Source organism: Salmo salar, chromosome ssa06 (genome assembly GCF_905237065.1).
Source record: "Salmo salar chromosome ssa06, Ssal_v3.1, whole genome shotgun sequence".
NCBI classification, from domain to species: Eukaryota; Metazoa; Chordata; class Actinopteri; order Salmoniformes; family Salmonidae; genus Salmo; species Salmo salar.
The window spans coordinates 20,787,021-20,800,655 of NC_059447.1; the positions used below are offsets into that span (position 1 = coordinate 20,787,021).

The 13,635-nt window shown below is 41.2% G+C and overlaps 1 protein-coding gene across 2 annotated transcripts; it reads left to right on the top strand.

The window, feature by feature from the left end:
- Positions 1–8,750: 8,750 nt before the first annotated feature.
- cd7al (cd7 antigen-like) lies at positions 8,751–12,241 on the top strand. 2 transcript variants are annotated; one of them, XR_001329080.2, is made up of 5 exons: positions 8,751–8,956; positions 9,203–9,565; positions 10,268–10,371; positions 10,589–11,939; positions 12,125–12,241. XR_001329080.2 is itself a non-coding variant. In XM_014202866.2 (4 exons), the coding sequence occupies exons 1-4, from the start codon at positions 8,899–8,901 to the stop codon at positions 10,799–10,801; spliced, it is 738 nt and encodes a 245-aa protein (XP_014058341.2). In that variant the 5' UTR covers positions 8,751–8,898; the 3' UTR covers positions 10,802–12,241. The 2 variants fall into 2 exon arrangements, 1 of the variants encoding a protein (XP_014058341.2); XM_014202866.2 differs by having other exon boundaries at positions 10,589–12,241.
- Positions 12,242–13,635: the final 1,394 nt, after the last annotated feature.

Sequence of the window (13,635 nt, forward strand, 5' to 3'; positions counted from 1 at the left end):
CGAAAGGGCGCACTGGCGGTCTTGAGTGCAGGGTTGGCATCACCCCTTCCGGCTCGATGCTCACCTTGCCCTGGCACCTGCGGGGTGCTGGTACTGGGCGAACTGGGCTGTGCGTCCGTATAGGCGAGATGGTGCATACCTCAGCGTAACATGGCGCCCTCCACCTCATACGCACCTCCCTGTAGTCACGGGTAGCTGGCTTACGGCTCTTCCCTGGCCTGGCCAAGCTACCCGTGTGCCCCCCCCCAAAAAAATTATTGGGGGTGCCTCTCGGGTTTCCTACCCAACCGTGTTCCAGCATAACGTTCCCGTTGGTTCCTCTGTCCAGCTGCCTCCACCTGTTCCCATGGGAGGCGATCCCTTCCGGCCAGGATCTCTTCCCAGGTGTAGGCTCCCTTGCCGTCCAGGATGTCCTCCCATGTCAATTCCTCCCCTTTCTTCTCCTGTGGCCTCCTCCTCTTCTGCTGCTTGGTCCTGGTTTGGTGGGTGGTTCTGTAACAGCTGTCTTCAAACACAAACCACCTGCCACATCCTGACCAAGACTAACACAATTATGCCCTCTGCTGGTCAGGACGTGACAACATGGCAATGATCTCCTCTAACTTTTTGCCACATCTCTCATTCTTCTGATCAGAGAGTAGGGAGAGGATGGTTGTGACATTACCACCACCCAGCTGGTAAATGTTCATTTGTCTTTTGAGTGGAGAGACCATTCCAGTATCACTGCAGTCAGACATTGGACTGTCTAAATGTGAAACAACATTACAGAAAAATCCAGCATAACCAGCACTTTTCCTTGTAAGCCATTTTCTTGGATTGCTCACTTGCTCAGGTTCTCTTGTGTCAAGCTCCTCCTCTTCCTCACTTATATCTGTACGATAGTAACTGAGCTCTTCAGAAATACACTCAGGAGCATTGTAAATACTCTTCTGCATTCCTTTTAACTGACCATGGAACTTCATCCAGGGTTCTTTGACAGCGTCTGGTATGTAGTCACTCAGTAAATACCTCATTAGTTCAGACTTTCCTTCTTTTGTTGAGAAAATATTCACTGATGATATGAGTTGAAGCAGCTGACATCCAATGTCTACTTCCCCAAAGGAGGAGTTGTTGAGACTGACTGCCTCCGATTTCTGAGCTTTTTCAGAGGCACGGAAGGCAGCAATTCCTTTCAGAGCTGTACCAATGGCTTCAGAGACCTCTTTGGGCCTTAGTTCAGCTTTCTCCAGAGCATCATGCTGTTCATAAAACCACTTCTTGTACACCTGCCCCTCCATATCAAGGATGAAAGTGTCATGTGGAAGCTGTGCTTTTGCTTCCTCCGCCCAGTGCTGGGCTTCAATGAATCTTCTATTTGTGTAAAGCAGTTGTGTAGCTGCTGGGCTACAAATGCATTATTTCCAAAGTAAGTGTAGGCTACTTCTAAAAGTTTCATTGCTTTTTGAAGGCCATCCTTCTCTGTACAGACATGCTCAATTAGAGGAGAGAACAAACTGTCGTCGGGATCTCCTCTGTTTATTTTGTTTCATCTGATGAGCAGATCTCGGATGAAATTCCAAAATTCATTCCTACCAAACCAATGATCCAGCAGCACCTTATCTAAGAGAATATTCTTTGCGATAGAGCTTTGAGGCTGAATGAGACAGCTGTTCCAGAATTTCCTTTGCTACGAGAGGATGGATTCTAATTGATGAGATTTGTGTTGTACTTTCTCTTAGGTGTATGATAACAAGTTTAGCTTGTTCACTAAGATAATTCACAAATGTATGGTAATGGAACTGATCCATTTGGAGATGTTGGTCAATATCTTCAACAAATGATCAGGTCTATATAATTATCAAACATACATTAGTAATGGAAAGGAAACACAGAGTCTTTGTTCAATTATGAAAATACTCCTTTAGTAATTCAATTGTAGGCAGAAGTTGGTACAGAGTACAGTATATAATAGCTCTCCCCAGGTTCTGCAAAATGTCTAAGACATCCTATAACTCATATAGCCTCTCCCAGTCCTCCTTGCGTGAGTTTCCCTGGCAACAACATTTTAATAAATCTAACCTCCCCCTGACAGCAGTAACCATCTTATTAGCAATTAAAAGCTCAGAAGTGGGTTTGACCGAAACTTGACCTTTCATCACAAGTATAGAGTCATAACAAGGTGAACGAGTCCAAGCATATTCTGACAGGTGGCTGTTTTCATCAGGCCTGCGGTAGCTTGGTGTTCTCAGAAAACCAGTCATATTCTCAGAACTTCAGATAGCCAGGTGGGGCCCAGTCAGGAGGAGTATGAACGTACTGTAAACTGTTTCCGTGTTCTGATAGTGTCTGAAGGGCACAATACTCAAACAGGTTTTAACACACACACAGAGGTCTCCTGAAGAGGAGACCTTACAGTTCATCATAACACAATGTATTAACCCTTTAAAAGGTATGAGACCTTGGTTTCACCCTCTTCAGATACCTAAGCCCAGGGAGACCTCACAGTGTGAGACAGAAATGTAGGAATTCGGAACATAACAGTTCAGCAAGGCCACAAATCGGATAAGGCGAGCGGTGAGAGATGAGGGGTCAATATCCTCCAGTAGGTTCTTCACAAAGTCCTCAATGTAACTCTTTTGGTATTCCTCACTCATGAGTACAAAAGCTAGAATGGACTCTGGTTCAAACATCAGTTCCTGACGTTTCTTTTTGAACAGAATCTTCTCCTGGCTGTGTGTCACTGGTACTGTCTGGGAAGGCATTGTTCTGCTCATCTTTTCTGGGTTGTGGCACCTTTTGCAGACAATAAGGATGAAACATAATACAGAAGGAATGATCTTCATGGTTGCAATTCTGTTACGTAATTCACGTTGGAACTCATCTATTTACTCTGCATTACAGTCATCCAGTAGCAAGAGCACTGGGAGATAGCTATTTTTGTCTTTCTCTTCATATTCTCGCAGGCGTACTAAATGCTGACAAACACACCGGAGTTTGGTTCTACAGTTCCAGAGGATCTGATGTGCGACTGTGCTTCCACCACTGCCAGGTTGGTGATATATGTTGACACTCTGAATGGACCTTTTTGTTTTATCACCCTGTAAAACACCCTCTAAAACCTTGGTTGTTTCTTTGTATGCATCTCTCTGAATGACCTCTTCATACTTCACTTTTTCTGCAAGCCACAGGTGCATCCAGCTGATCTTCCCTCCTTGATAGAAATACTCCTCAATGTTGCTAACTTGGTCATTGCCCATTACATCCAAATGTGTTTCTTCACACTGGTCAGCACTAACTATGTCCAGAGAAAGCATTGTGTCTTCATCTATAGTCTTCAGGAAGCACAGACCTTTGTTGAACACAGGTAAGTGTCGAGTCAGTTGTTTATTGAAAAGCAGAATTGTAGCATCTACATGACTCATTGGCATGCCCACAATACTGATTTGTTCCAATGATTCCAAATCACAAGATGCATGAGCGAGACTTGACCACTTTCTGCAGTTCTCTTTGGACTGAAATGATAGCCAAATCCTCATGACCATTCATTTCTGCATAGAATTCATGAAATGTATTAACAAGTGGCTGTTCGACCTGAGACATGAGCAAGAAAAGCACCACAAATGGGAAGGATTTCATTGCAGATGACAGAGACAGTCCTTTTCAGTTGTTTTTTCTTTATTCTGATCCAGGTTTTTTCATCACAAGGATCTTCTCCTCCAAGGTAATCATTCCGCTCATTGCAGAATATCCAGCTTGTCCTATCAAATAGCTGTAAGCTCTTCTGAACTCAGTGGTGCTTAGACCAGGATTAATAGCAAAGTGCTCACAATATTGTCCACAAAATCCAGATGTTTTGGAGTCCGGATCAAAGTCAAAAACACAGAAGATTTTCATGTGCACGAAAAGTTGATAGTCTTCAGATGTTCTTCTTGAAACTTATTTGTCCCAATGATGAATGACAAGGTGTCATCCATGTCCTTTTTTCCACAGGTCAAGAGAATTGACCATTTTCTCCCAAGATCCTCTCTAGTGTCTGCAGCTGTTTGATTGGTAGAAGACTGCCTCTTCCCTCTGTAGATATTTCTCTTTCAGTCCTTGAATGAAATGAACTAAGTCTTCATCAGGTATGCGGGGTGTATTGGCCCCTACTCATAGATTACTCTGTTGGTTTTCTCGCTGAACTTTGGAATAGTAACACTGTAAAGTTGGTCTTTCACCGCTCTTGCCTTTGGGACAACATCAAATTCAATGATCCAGTTTCCTCCACTGCTCCCCTTGTCAATTACCTCAATAAACTTTGGATTCCTTATGCATTTCCTGGCATAAGCATGGTGGTTTAAATCCTTGAAGCAGTTTTCAATGTAGTCCAATGCATCCACAAAGTCACCTTGGTTTTCAACTGGTATTCCGATGATTTCACCATGCTTGTAGATGCCTTTAATCTTATCCATGACCCCAAGTGTATTGTGCCATTGGTCTGCATTTTCATGCACCCACAAGCGAATCTGATTACCTCACTTGCGACTCTGACTCTAAGCTTCAGTGGTTCTAATTCGCTGGCAATTTCCAGTGACTTGTATTCATGGCATGGAACAATCATGTTTTCAATTCCAGTCTCTGGTGGAAGTGCTCTGTGCTTGACATATCAGAAGTCTTTGGCATGTTCATCAAATGCATGGAAGTTACTTAGAGAAGAAGATGAGCCATCTGTTTGTTCCTTTTCACTTGTGGAAATGGGTCCCCTTTCACTTGTTTCACTGGTTCCCTCAACTTTGTGTTCTGACTCTTGTGTGGATGCAGCACTGGATTCAACATGTCTGGTATCTCTCTGTGTGCTACTGCCTGCTTTTAGTTTCTGTGGTCTTGGCTTCAATACTTCCTTCCGATTAGATAGCAGAAGTTCAATTTGGCCACCTTTCATTTAAATTGTGTCACGTAGATATTCTCTTTGCAGCCTCATTAGTGCAGGTCCGGTTACCTCCTCTTCGTACAGTTTCACAGTGTACTTATCTTTTATTCCAATGGATTTTAACCAGGAGCTCACATGAAGGAAAAGCAGTGAAGGAAGAGTGAAGTAAAAGCAGCCAACAAGTGTTCAGCATATGTGGGAACTCCTTCAAGACTGTTGGAAAAGCATTCCTCATGAAGCTGGTTGAGAGAATGCCAAGAGTTTACAAATCTGTCATCAAGGCAAAGGGTGGCTACTTTGCAGAATATCAAATATCAAATATATTTTGATTTGTTTAACACTTTTTTGGTTACTACATGATTCCATATGTGTTCTTTCGTAGTTTTGATGTCTTCACTATTATTTTACAATATAGAAAATAGTAAAGATAAAGAAAACCCTTCAATGAGTAGGTGTGTCCAAACTTTAGACTGGTAATGTATATCAAAAATACCCAAAACATGTCACTACAACTCTACTCATCACTGCTAGTTCAATCCAATTTGCTTGCCCTATTGTACTTTAAACAATGCATAAAAATACAATTTTGCAGCTTAAAGGACTTGCATTATATTTTATCACTGATGAACTGTTCAATATAAACAAAAACATGTATGATGTGTATCTATTTGTAATTTTTACATTTTTCATGGTGGCACCTCAATTCACGAATGACCCACATAGCCAGTGTACATATTTGTATTTAAACATTCATCAGATGATGGATAATAGCCATTACTCTCTGATTACATTTCATGACTAGGCTTTAGAATTGTGACACTTTACGTTTTTCTTTTCTTATTTCAGGTCATTATAAAACTTTGGCCAATTATTTAAAATGGATGAAATTTGGAGCTATACATATTTATGCAATCTCTACTTAATGTATAGAATTGATTAGAAACAGAATCCACATTTCTGTCACGGCTGTTCGAATGATCGGACCAAAATGCAGCGTTGGTTTCGTTCCACATATTTATTGGACTGTGAAACTTAATGCGATACATAATAAACTGAAGGAACAAAACAACAAACCGTGACGCAGGAGGAACAAACACACTCACAAAATATAATCACCCACAAAACCCAAGTGGGACAAACAGCAACTTAAATATGACCTCCAATTAGAGACAATGACAACCGGCTGCGTCTAATTGGAGGTCATGCCAAATAAAAACCAACCTAGAAATACAAAACTAGAAACTAAACATAGAAATACAAAAACGGACAAACACCCCCTGTCACGCCCTGACCTCCTCTATAATAGAAAATAACAACTTACTATGGTCAGGACGTGACAATTTCACTGATAGATTTTCATTCATTGTTCTGTAAAACTACACAGTATAAAAGTATCTGATTTACCTCATTTTTCTATGTTTTTGTATTTCTTTGTTTTGGGCCGTGTGTGGCTACCAATCAGGTACAGCTGTAGTTCGTTATTGCTGATTGGGAGTCACACATAAGGAGCCTGTTTTTCCTTTGGGTTTTGTGGTAGATTGTTTCTGTTTAGTATCTTGCACCTGACAGTGCTGTTTGGCTGTTGGTTTTCTTGTTTTGTTGTATCGTGTTCGTTCGTAAATTAAAACTCAAGATGAACACTAACTCCGCTGCACCTTGGTCTACTTCCACAGACAGCCGTTACACTACCCTCATACATGAACTTGATATTCAGCGCAGCATTGTTCAAAGGCAGGTTTGTCAGCTTTTGACAATCACTTCAACCAGGAACCTCAGAACTTCCTCATTAAAATAACATTTTCTATGTGTAACTTTCATTAGTTCGAAGTATATGAACTTAATTTAATAGTTTTAAACAGATGTAATTGCATGTGTTTTCTCACCCTATAATTCCTGCAGGAGTTCAATGACTTCTCTACACACCTTTAATCATTCTCATAACAAATCACTTATGGAACGTGACTACCTGACAGTTAACATTTCTGAGTCCAGATTCCAAAACATAAACAATTCAATTCCAATACCCTTAATTCTGTGCAATCGTAACAAAATATTGTTCACTAAAAGTTCATACAGATGTAATTCTTAATAGCTGAATAAAGTTAAACAGTGAGTCATTAAAAATGTATTCGTTTTATACAGAGATTCTAGAGATGAAACAGCAATGTTTAATGGTAACGTCGTAGATTGTGCCTTTCCTGTGATAATCTTATGCCCTTAGTAATTATACAATTTTGAATCCACAACTAAACATACACACATTGCACTTTTAAAAGCCTTTATGATTATTATGTCATTCAATTAGCTTCTTACAAAATACAAATGTTCCACAATGTTTAAGTACATTTCATACTGCTCACCTTGAAACTGACGACTGAAAAGGTACTCACCATGTGAAGTGACTACCTGACAGACTGGCTGCTTTTTTCCAGGCATAATAACAGGGTGTGTCTTCTGCAAGGACAGTCCACACAGACATGCACTTTGTCCTAATGCCCCCCATGCATTTGAATAATGTCCATTATATTTCACTTTTCAAACACATTTATTCAACAATATTCATAAGGGGTAATCAAAATAGGTCTCTTTTCATTAAAGTACAAAAGGTTATTTTAGTAGACAAATGTGGTGGCAGTGAGCCAGACGGTTGCAGGTGTTACTAATGGGTGGGTTTAAGCCCGGGTCTTCTGCGCAATATAAGACTGTGTTAGCCTTATGAGATAAAGGATACATATTCATTTGTGGAGATAAATTCAAGTATTCAGGTCTCCCTGTAGCTCAGTTGGTAGAGCATGGTGTTTGCAACGCATGGTGTTTGCAACGCCAGGGTTGTGGGTTTGATTCCCACGGGGGGCCAGCACAGCAAAAAAATTTAAAAAAATAATAAAAAATGTATGAAATGAAATGTATGCATTCACTACTGTAAGTCGCTCTGGATAAGAGCGTCTGCTAAATGACTAAAATGTAAATGTCTCAGCTAAGATTGCTTACTACCACATTACAATGGCAAAGCATTACTCAGATGCCATCCAGACCTGAGTTCATATAGTACTTGAAATCTTTCAAATACTTTTGAGTGTTTGCTTGAGCCTGCCTGGAGTGCCAGATGGGCAGGTGGGGTTAGGGACTATTTGGCGAGTTTGAGACTATTCCATAGTTTCCATTGTGCCAGGCAAGACCAATCAAGCACAGCAAGCGTATGTATTCGAAAGATACTACACCCAGGGCTGGTGCCATCCCCTACTGCCATTGTGAACTTGAGAAAGACATTTCACCACTAAACTGCTACAAGGGTAATGCTGTAAGGCTGACCCTGTGCTGCCCCCAGCCTGTTTCATGAATAGTGTGAAAGGAGTTGGGGAACTGTGACAGTAAAGATACACATTTCAGTTTTTACAATGGATGAATACTCTATTCGAGAGTTTAATTTTGAAAACTCCCTATGAATGATGTTGAATAAATGTTTTAGGATTAGGAAGGTTGTTATGAATGATATTGCTATGACTGGTTTCATAAAGGTGTTATGACTGGTATCATAAAGGTGTTATGATAGGTATCATAAAGGTGTTGTGACTGGTATCATAAAGGGGTTTATGACTGGTATCATAAAGGTGTTATGACTGGTATCATAAAGGTGTTATGTATACCTCCTTCATGGAAAGTGTTACCCAAATATCAGGCTGGAATTCAATTTACAGATAAGTTATTCCACACTGCACTTTCAGAAGTGCATTTGATCTTGCTGTTTTCAGTTTCCTGCATGTGCTCACAGCCGTTCAACAAATATGGTCCTGTTTCCTCTCAAATGTATTCATCTAGATTGTTGACAGTTGGGGCTTTCAAGTCTTCTTCCTGTGCTGAGCTCATAGGTGGGAGGACTATACATGTACACAATGCATAACTGCAGAGCTTCACAGTTTAGTAGCCTATAGAAACAGTCCTCCTCACATGCTTCAACATTAGAATGATATGCTAGAGCAGGTAATGTGGATCAATACATAAGTAAAACCATGAAGACCAGCTGGTATTTGATTTGGATATTCATTCTCACACTGATGATCAGCACTGGTAAGTGGTGAATTTCTGCTGCAGCACTTCCATTGAGGGGTTTCCTCCAGGGTCTGAGGTTAAAAATGTTTTGTAGGATAAAAGTTGTGCTTGGATTTGTTGGAAAATATATTCATGTTCATTTATCCATTCAATCATATTATATGCAAATACCAAAAAGTTATCATTAATAACACAATGGAGGTTATGAGTAACTTGCATCAGTTTTAATCCATTACCCTCACTAACCCACAACTATCTCTCCAGCCCGTCAGGAGGTGATGTACATAAAGAGGTCAGAGGGGCAGTCAGTGGATCTCTCCTGTACACCTGAGCAGACAGGTGGAGCCCCTGTCAGTCTCTACCTGACCCACAGGTGTGTCCGGCCTGAGAGGGAGGTGCTGTTCATAGCCAAGGACCGGAGTTCCGGGACGGTGAGGGTTAACCGGCTGTACAAAGATCGTCTGAAGGTCACAGGCGGATTGAACTCTGACCTGCTCAACGTGACCATAGCCCACCTACAGCGCACAGACACAGGCCTGTACATCTGTGAGTTTGTCTACACAGCTGACCCCTCTGACCGAACATTCTCCGGCAGTCTGGAATTCTTCCTGTTTGTTGAAGGGACAGGTACGTGATCATGATTTGGTTATAGCACTGAAAAGGAACTATCAGTGGTCACCAACCATGGACCTGGAGAGTTACTGAGGGTGCAGGCTTTAAGCCCTGTTCATCCTGTGTCCACATTCTCATTGGGGGGAATTCCGACCCGAGTTAAACGCAAGTAAATGGAATGTAATTCCCTTTTTATGCACTGTTATCTCCACGTATTCTGACCTTAGATTTAAGCATGAGAAAAGAATGCTATTCACCCCGCTTTTCGTTGGGGTGGAGATCAATGAAATGAAGGTGTGGCGGAGATGTGTCTACAGATACTCCGTATTCTGACCTTGATTTAGGGCTTTATTCAATTTGTAAAGCTGAAGTGTTACAGATTCCGCGATATAAATGTAAAGGTAATTTCCGATTGAGCCGACATATGCAGCGTTTACCGTGAATGCAGTCTCGAATCCCATTAACTACTTTGCAACTACTTAGCATGTTAGCTAACCCTTCCCCTCACCTTAACCCCTAAACCATAGCCTAGATTACATTAGCCACCTAGCTAACGTTAACCACAACAAGTTGTAATTCGTAACATATCATATGAAATGGATAACGGACATCCACAAATGAATACATACCCTACAAAACATATCATACTGATTGGAGTGTCCCAGATTTACGATTACTATGTATTTGGATAAAAGTGTGTGTGTGTTGATTGTGCAGAGAGTGTGTGTCAGTGCTCCAGCTACCCCCCACTGATCTACACCATCTCTGCAGCAGCTGGCCTGCTTCTCCTCATCCTCATCTGGCTGCGTGCAGCGGAGTGTGTAAGTAGCCTAATCCACCTGAACCTTACCACCATACCACAACCAAGCATGTTAATGTCGAAATCTAAAGGAAGGGGCAGTCCTCACTGTCACTCTCGGAATTACTTCAGTTTATTTCCAGACACATGATGAACATTGTTTTCACATCTAGTTTTAGTCAGGTATAAAGTAATGACTACATTTGTCAGTATAAAAGTATGCCTCATATCCGTTTCAGGCTAAGCTGAGAAAACGTCATAAAACACAAGCCCCCAACCCCATCTATGAGGAAATGAACAGTGGGTGTCGAGGAGCTGGAAGTGCCCAAAATAACCATCCTGTGCCTACACACCTGGAGGAAACAGAGTCCCCTGTGTACGCCAACCCCCAGGCCAGACAAGCACAGGAGAACCACTACGCCAGCCCCCGACAGATCACTCTGAAGCCCTGAGCGAACCACGCTGAGGGTGCGTGACATGTCCCCCTAATGTTTTTTAAAAGGGGAGTGGACACTGATGGCAAAAATAAGAGTACAGGAGCTTCAGATGGAAATATAAATGTTCTAACCCACTCTGACAGGTGGTGGGAAAGAGTTTCTAACTCTACCGGATCTGATGTCATTGCTTTTTCAAGTGTGTGCAAGATCGTAAGCAACGGTCAACTATTGGTCCCACCTCACCTTTCTTTTCTACAGTGTCAAGGAGTCACCCAACTATGGTTGCTCAACAAACCCACCTACAGGATGAGAATGGAAGACTTACAGAGCTAGTACATAGGTCACTGTGCCTGTATAGGTGTACTAGTGGTGATGCCCTTAATGCACAGCTGCCCTCAGAACAGGATCTAATAGGGAAAACTCCAATCTGTAAACTAATTGACAAACACCAACATCAAGAACTGACCACAACACCCTTCAACAGCCAAGAAAAAACTGCAATTTTATTAATAGTTTGAAAGAAGCTCCATAGTTCATGAAAACATTGTTTTCGGTGCATGTCATTTAACAATCACATTCTATGAGGAGAAAGAGATACATTGAGAAAATCAATCATTACAAGCCACTGACTTATTCTTTAAATCTCAGTACAGACATTTTTCCTTAATATTTCAAAAACAAAAAAGGCAAAAAGCAGCCCTAACCCCAAATCCCCGTCCCACCCATCATCCCAACAAAAACTAAATAACTGAACGAAATGACAGAATATACAGATAGCCTTGGGGGTGACGGGCACAGTGCTAAAGAGTAAGACGCTCATTGGTTTAGGAATACACAGTATAGCCATGTAGCACAAGGTCAATCTGAATACACAGTATAGCCATGTAGCACAAGGTCAATCTGAATACACAGCATAGCCATGTAGCACAAGGTCAATCTGAATACACAGCATAGCCATGTAGCACAAGGTCAATCTGAATACACAGCATAGCCATGTAGCACAAGGTCAATCTCAATACACAGCGTAGCCATGTAGCGCGAGGTCAATCTGAATACACAGCGTAGCCATGTAGCGGTAGATCAATCTGAATACACAGCATAGCCATGTAGCGGTAGGTCAATCTGAATACACAGCGTAGCCATGTAGCGCGAGGTCAATCTGAATACACAGCGTAGCCATGTGGCGCGAGGTCAATCTGAATACACAGCGTAGCCATGTAGCGCGAGGTCAATCTGAATACACAGCGTAGCCATGTAGCGCGAGGTCAATCTGAATACACAGCATAGCCATGTAGCGGTAGGTCAATCTGAATACACAGCGTAGCCATGTAGCGCGAGGTCAATCTGAATTAAGGAAGCCGGATGTTGGGGTCTTGGGGGGGGGGGTAGGTATGATCTGCTCATATGAGCACCTACCCCCAACCAAATAAAAAGAGTGGATCCCGAAACCCCTGCATAAAATGTGCCTTGTACCCATCAAAGTCCCCCCCAAACTTGTGCATAGATCATGATCATCTACAACCAGCTAGTTTTAAAAACATCCTCCAAATAAATGTGATGTCAGTTTTTTCCCTGTTCTTTAATAAGAGAGAATGACAGAGGAAAGACAGAGTAATTAATGCACAATGGTCCTTATTCAGTCAGGACAGGACTTCTAAGAAAATACAATAAAGATTCAAAACATATAGAATTTGCATGTTCTTTCACGGTCATTGTTTTGTAACAATCAAAATGAAATGATAATTTTGTTTTTAAATGTAAAGCAATTTTAATAAAATGTATATAAAGCACTCCATTTCTTTTTTTAAAGTTCATTTAAAGTCCATTATTTGGTTAGTATGTACGGTGCCTTCATAAAGTATTCACACCCCTTGACTTTTTACATATTTTGTTGTTACTTAGTGGGATTAAAATTGATTTAATTGTAATTTGTTTGGCAACGATCTACACAAAGTTCTCCGATCTCAAAGTGTAAGAAAAATGATAATATTTGTACAAAATTCATGAAAAATAAAACAAATATATCTTGATAAGTATTCAACCCCCTGAGTCAATACATGTTAGAATCACATTTGAGTCTGAGTAAGTCTCTTTCCACACCTGGATTGTGCAACATTTGTCCATTATTCTTTTCAGAATCCTTCAAGCTCTGTCGAATTGTTTGTTGATCAATGTTAGACAACCATTTTTAGGTCTTGCCATTCAAGCAGATTTGTCAAAACTAACTCGGCCACTCTGGAACATTCACAGCCTTCTTTGTACGCAACTCCAGCTTAGATTTGGCCTTGTGTTTTAGGTTATTGCCCTGCTGAAAGGTGAATTCCTCTCCCAGTGTCTAGTCTAGTGGAAAGCAGACTGAACAAGGTTTTCCTATAGGATTTTAACAATTACAAGCATACCCATAACAAGACGCAGCCACCACTATGCTTGAAAATATGGAGGGTGGTACTCTCAAACATAACACTTTGTATTCAGGACAAAAGGTTAATTGCTTTGCCACCATTTTTGAATTATTACTTTAGTGCGTTGTTGCAAGCAGGATACATGTTTCAGAATATTTTTATTCTGTACAGGCTTCCTTCTTTTCACCCTGTCAATTAGGTTAGTATTGTGAAGTAACTACAATGATAGTGAACCATCCTCAGTTTTCTCCTGTCATAGCCATTATACGCTGTAACTGTTTTAATGTCTCCATTGGCCTCATGGTGAAATCCCTGAGCAGTTTCCTTCCTCTCCGGCAACGGAGTTAGGAAGGACGCCTGTCCTGTAGTGACTGGGTGCATTGATACACCATCCAAAGTGTAATTAATAACCACCATGCTCAAAGGGATATTCAATGCCTGTTTTTT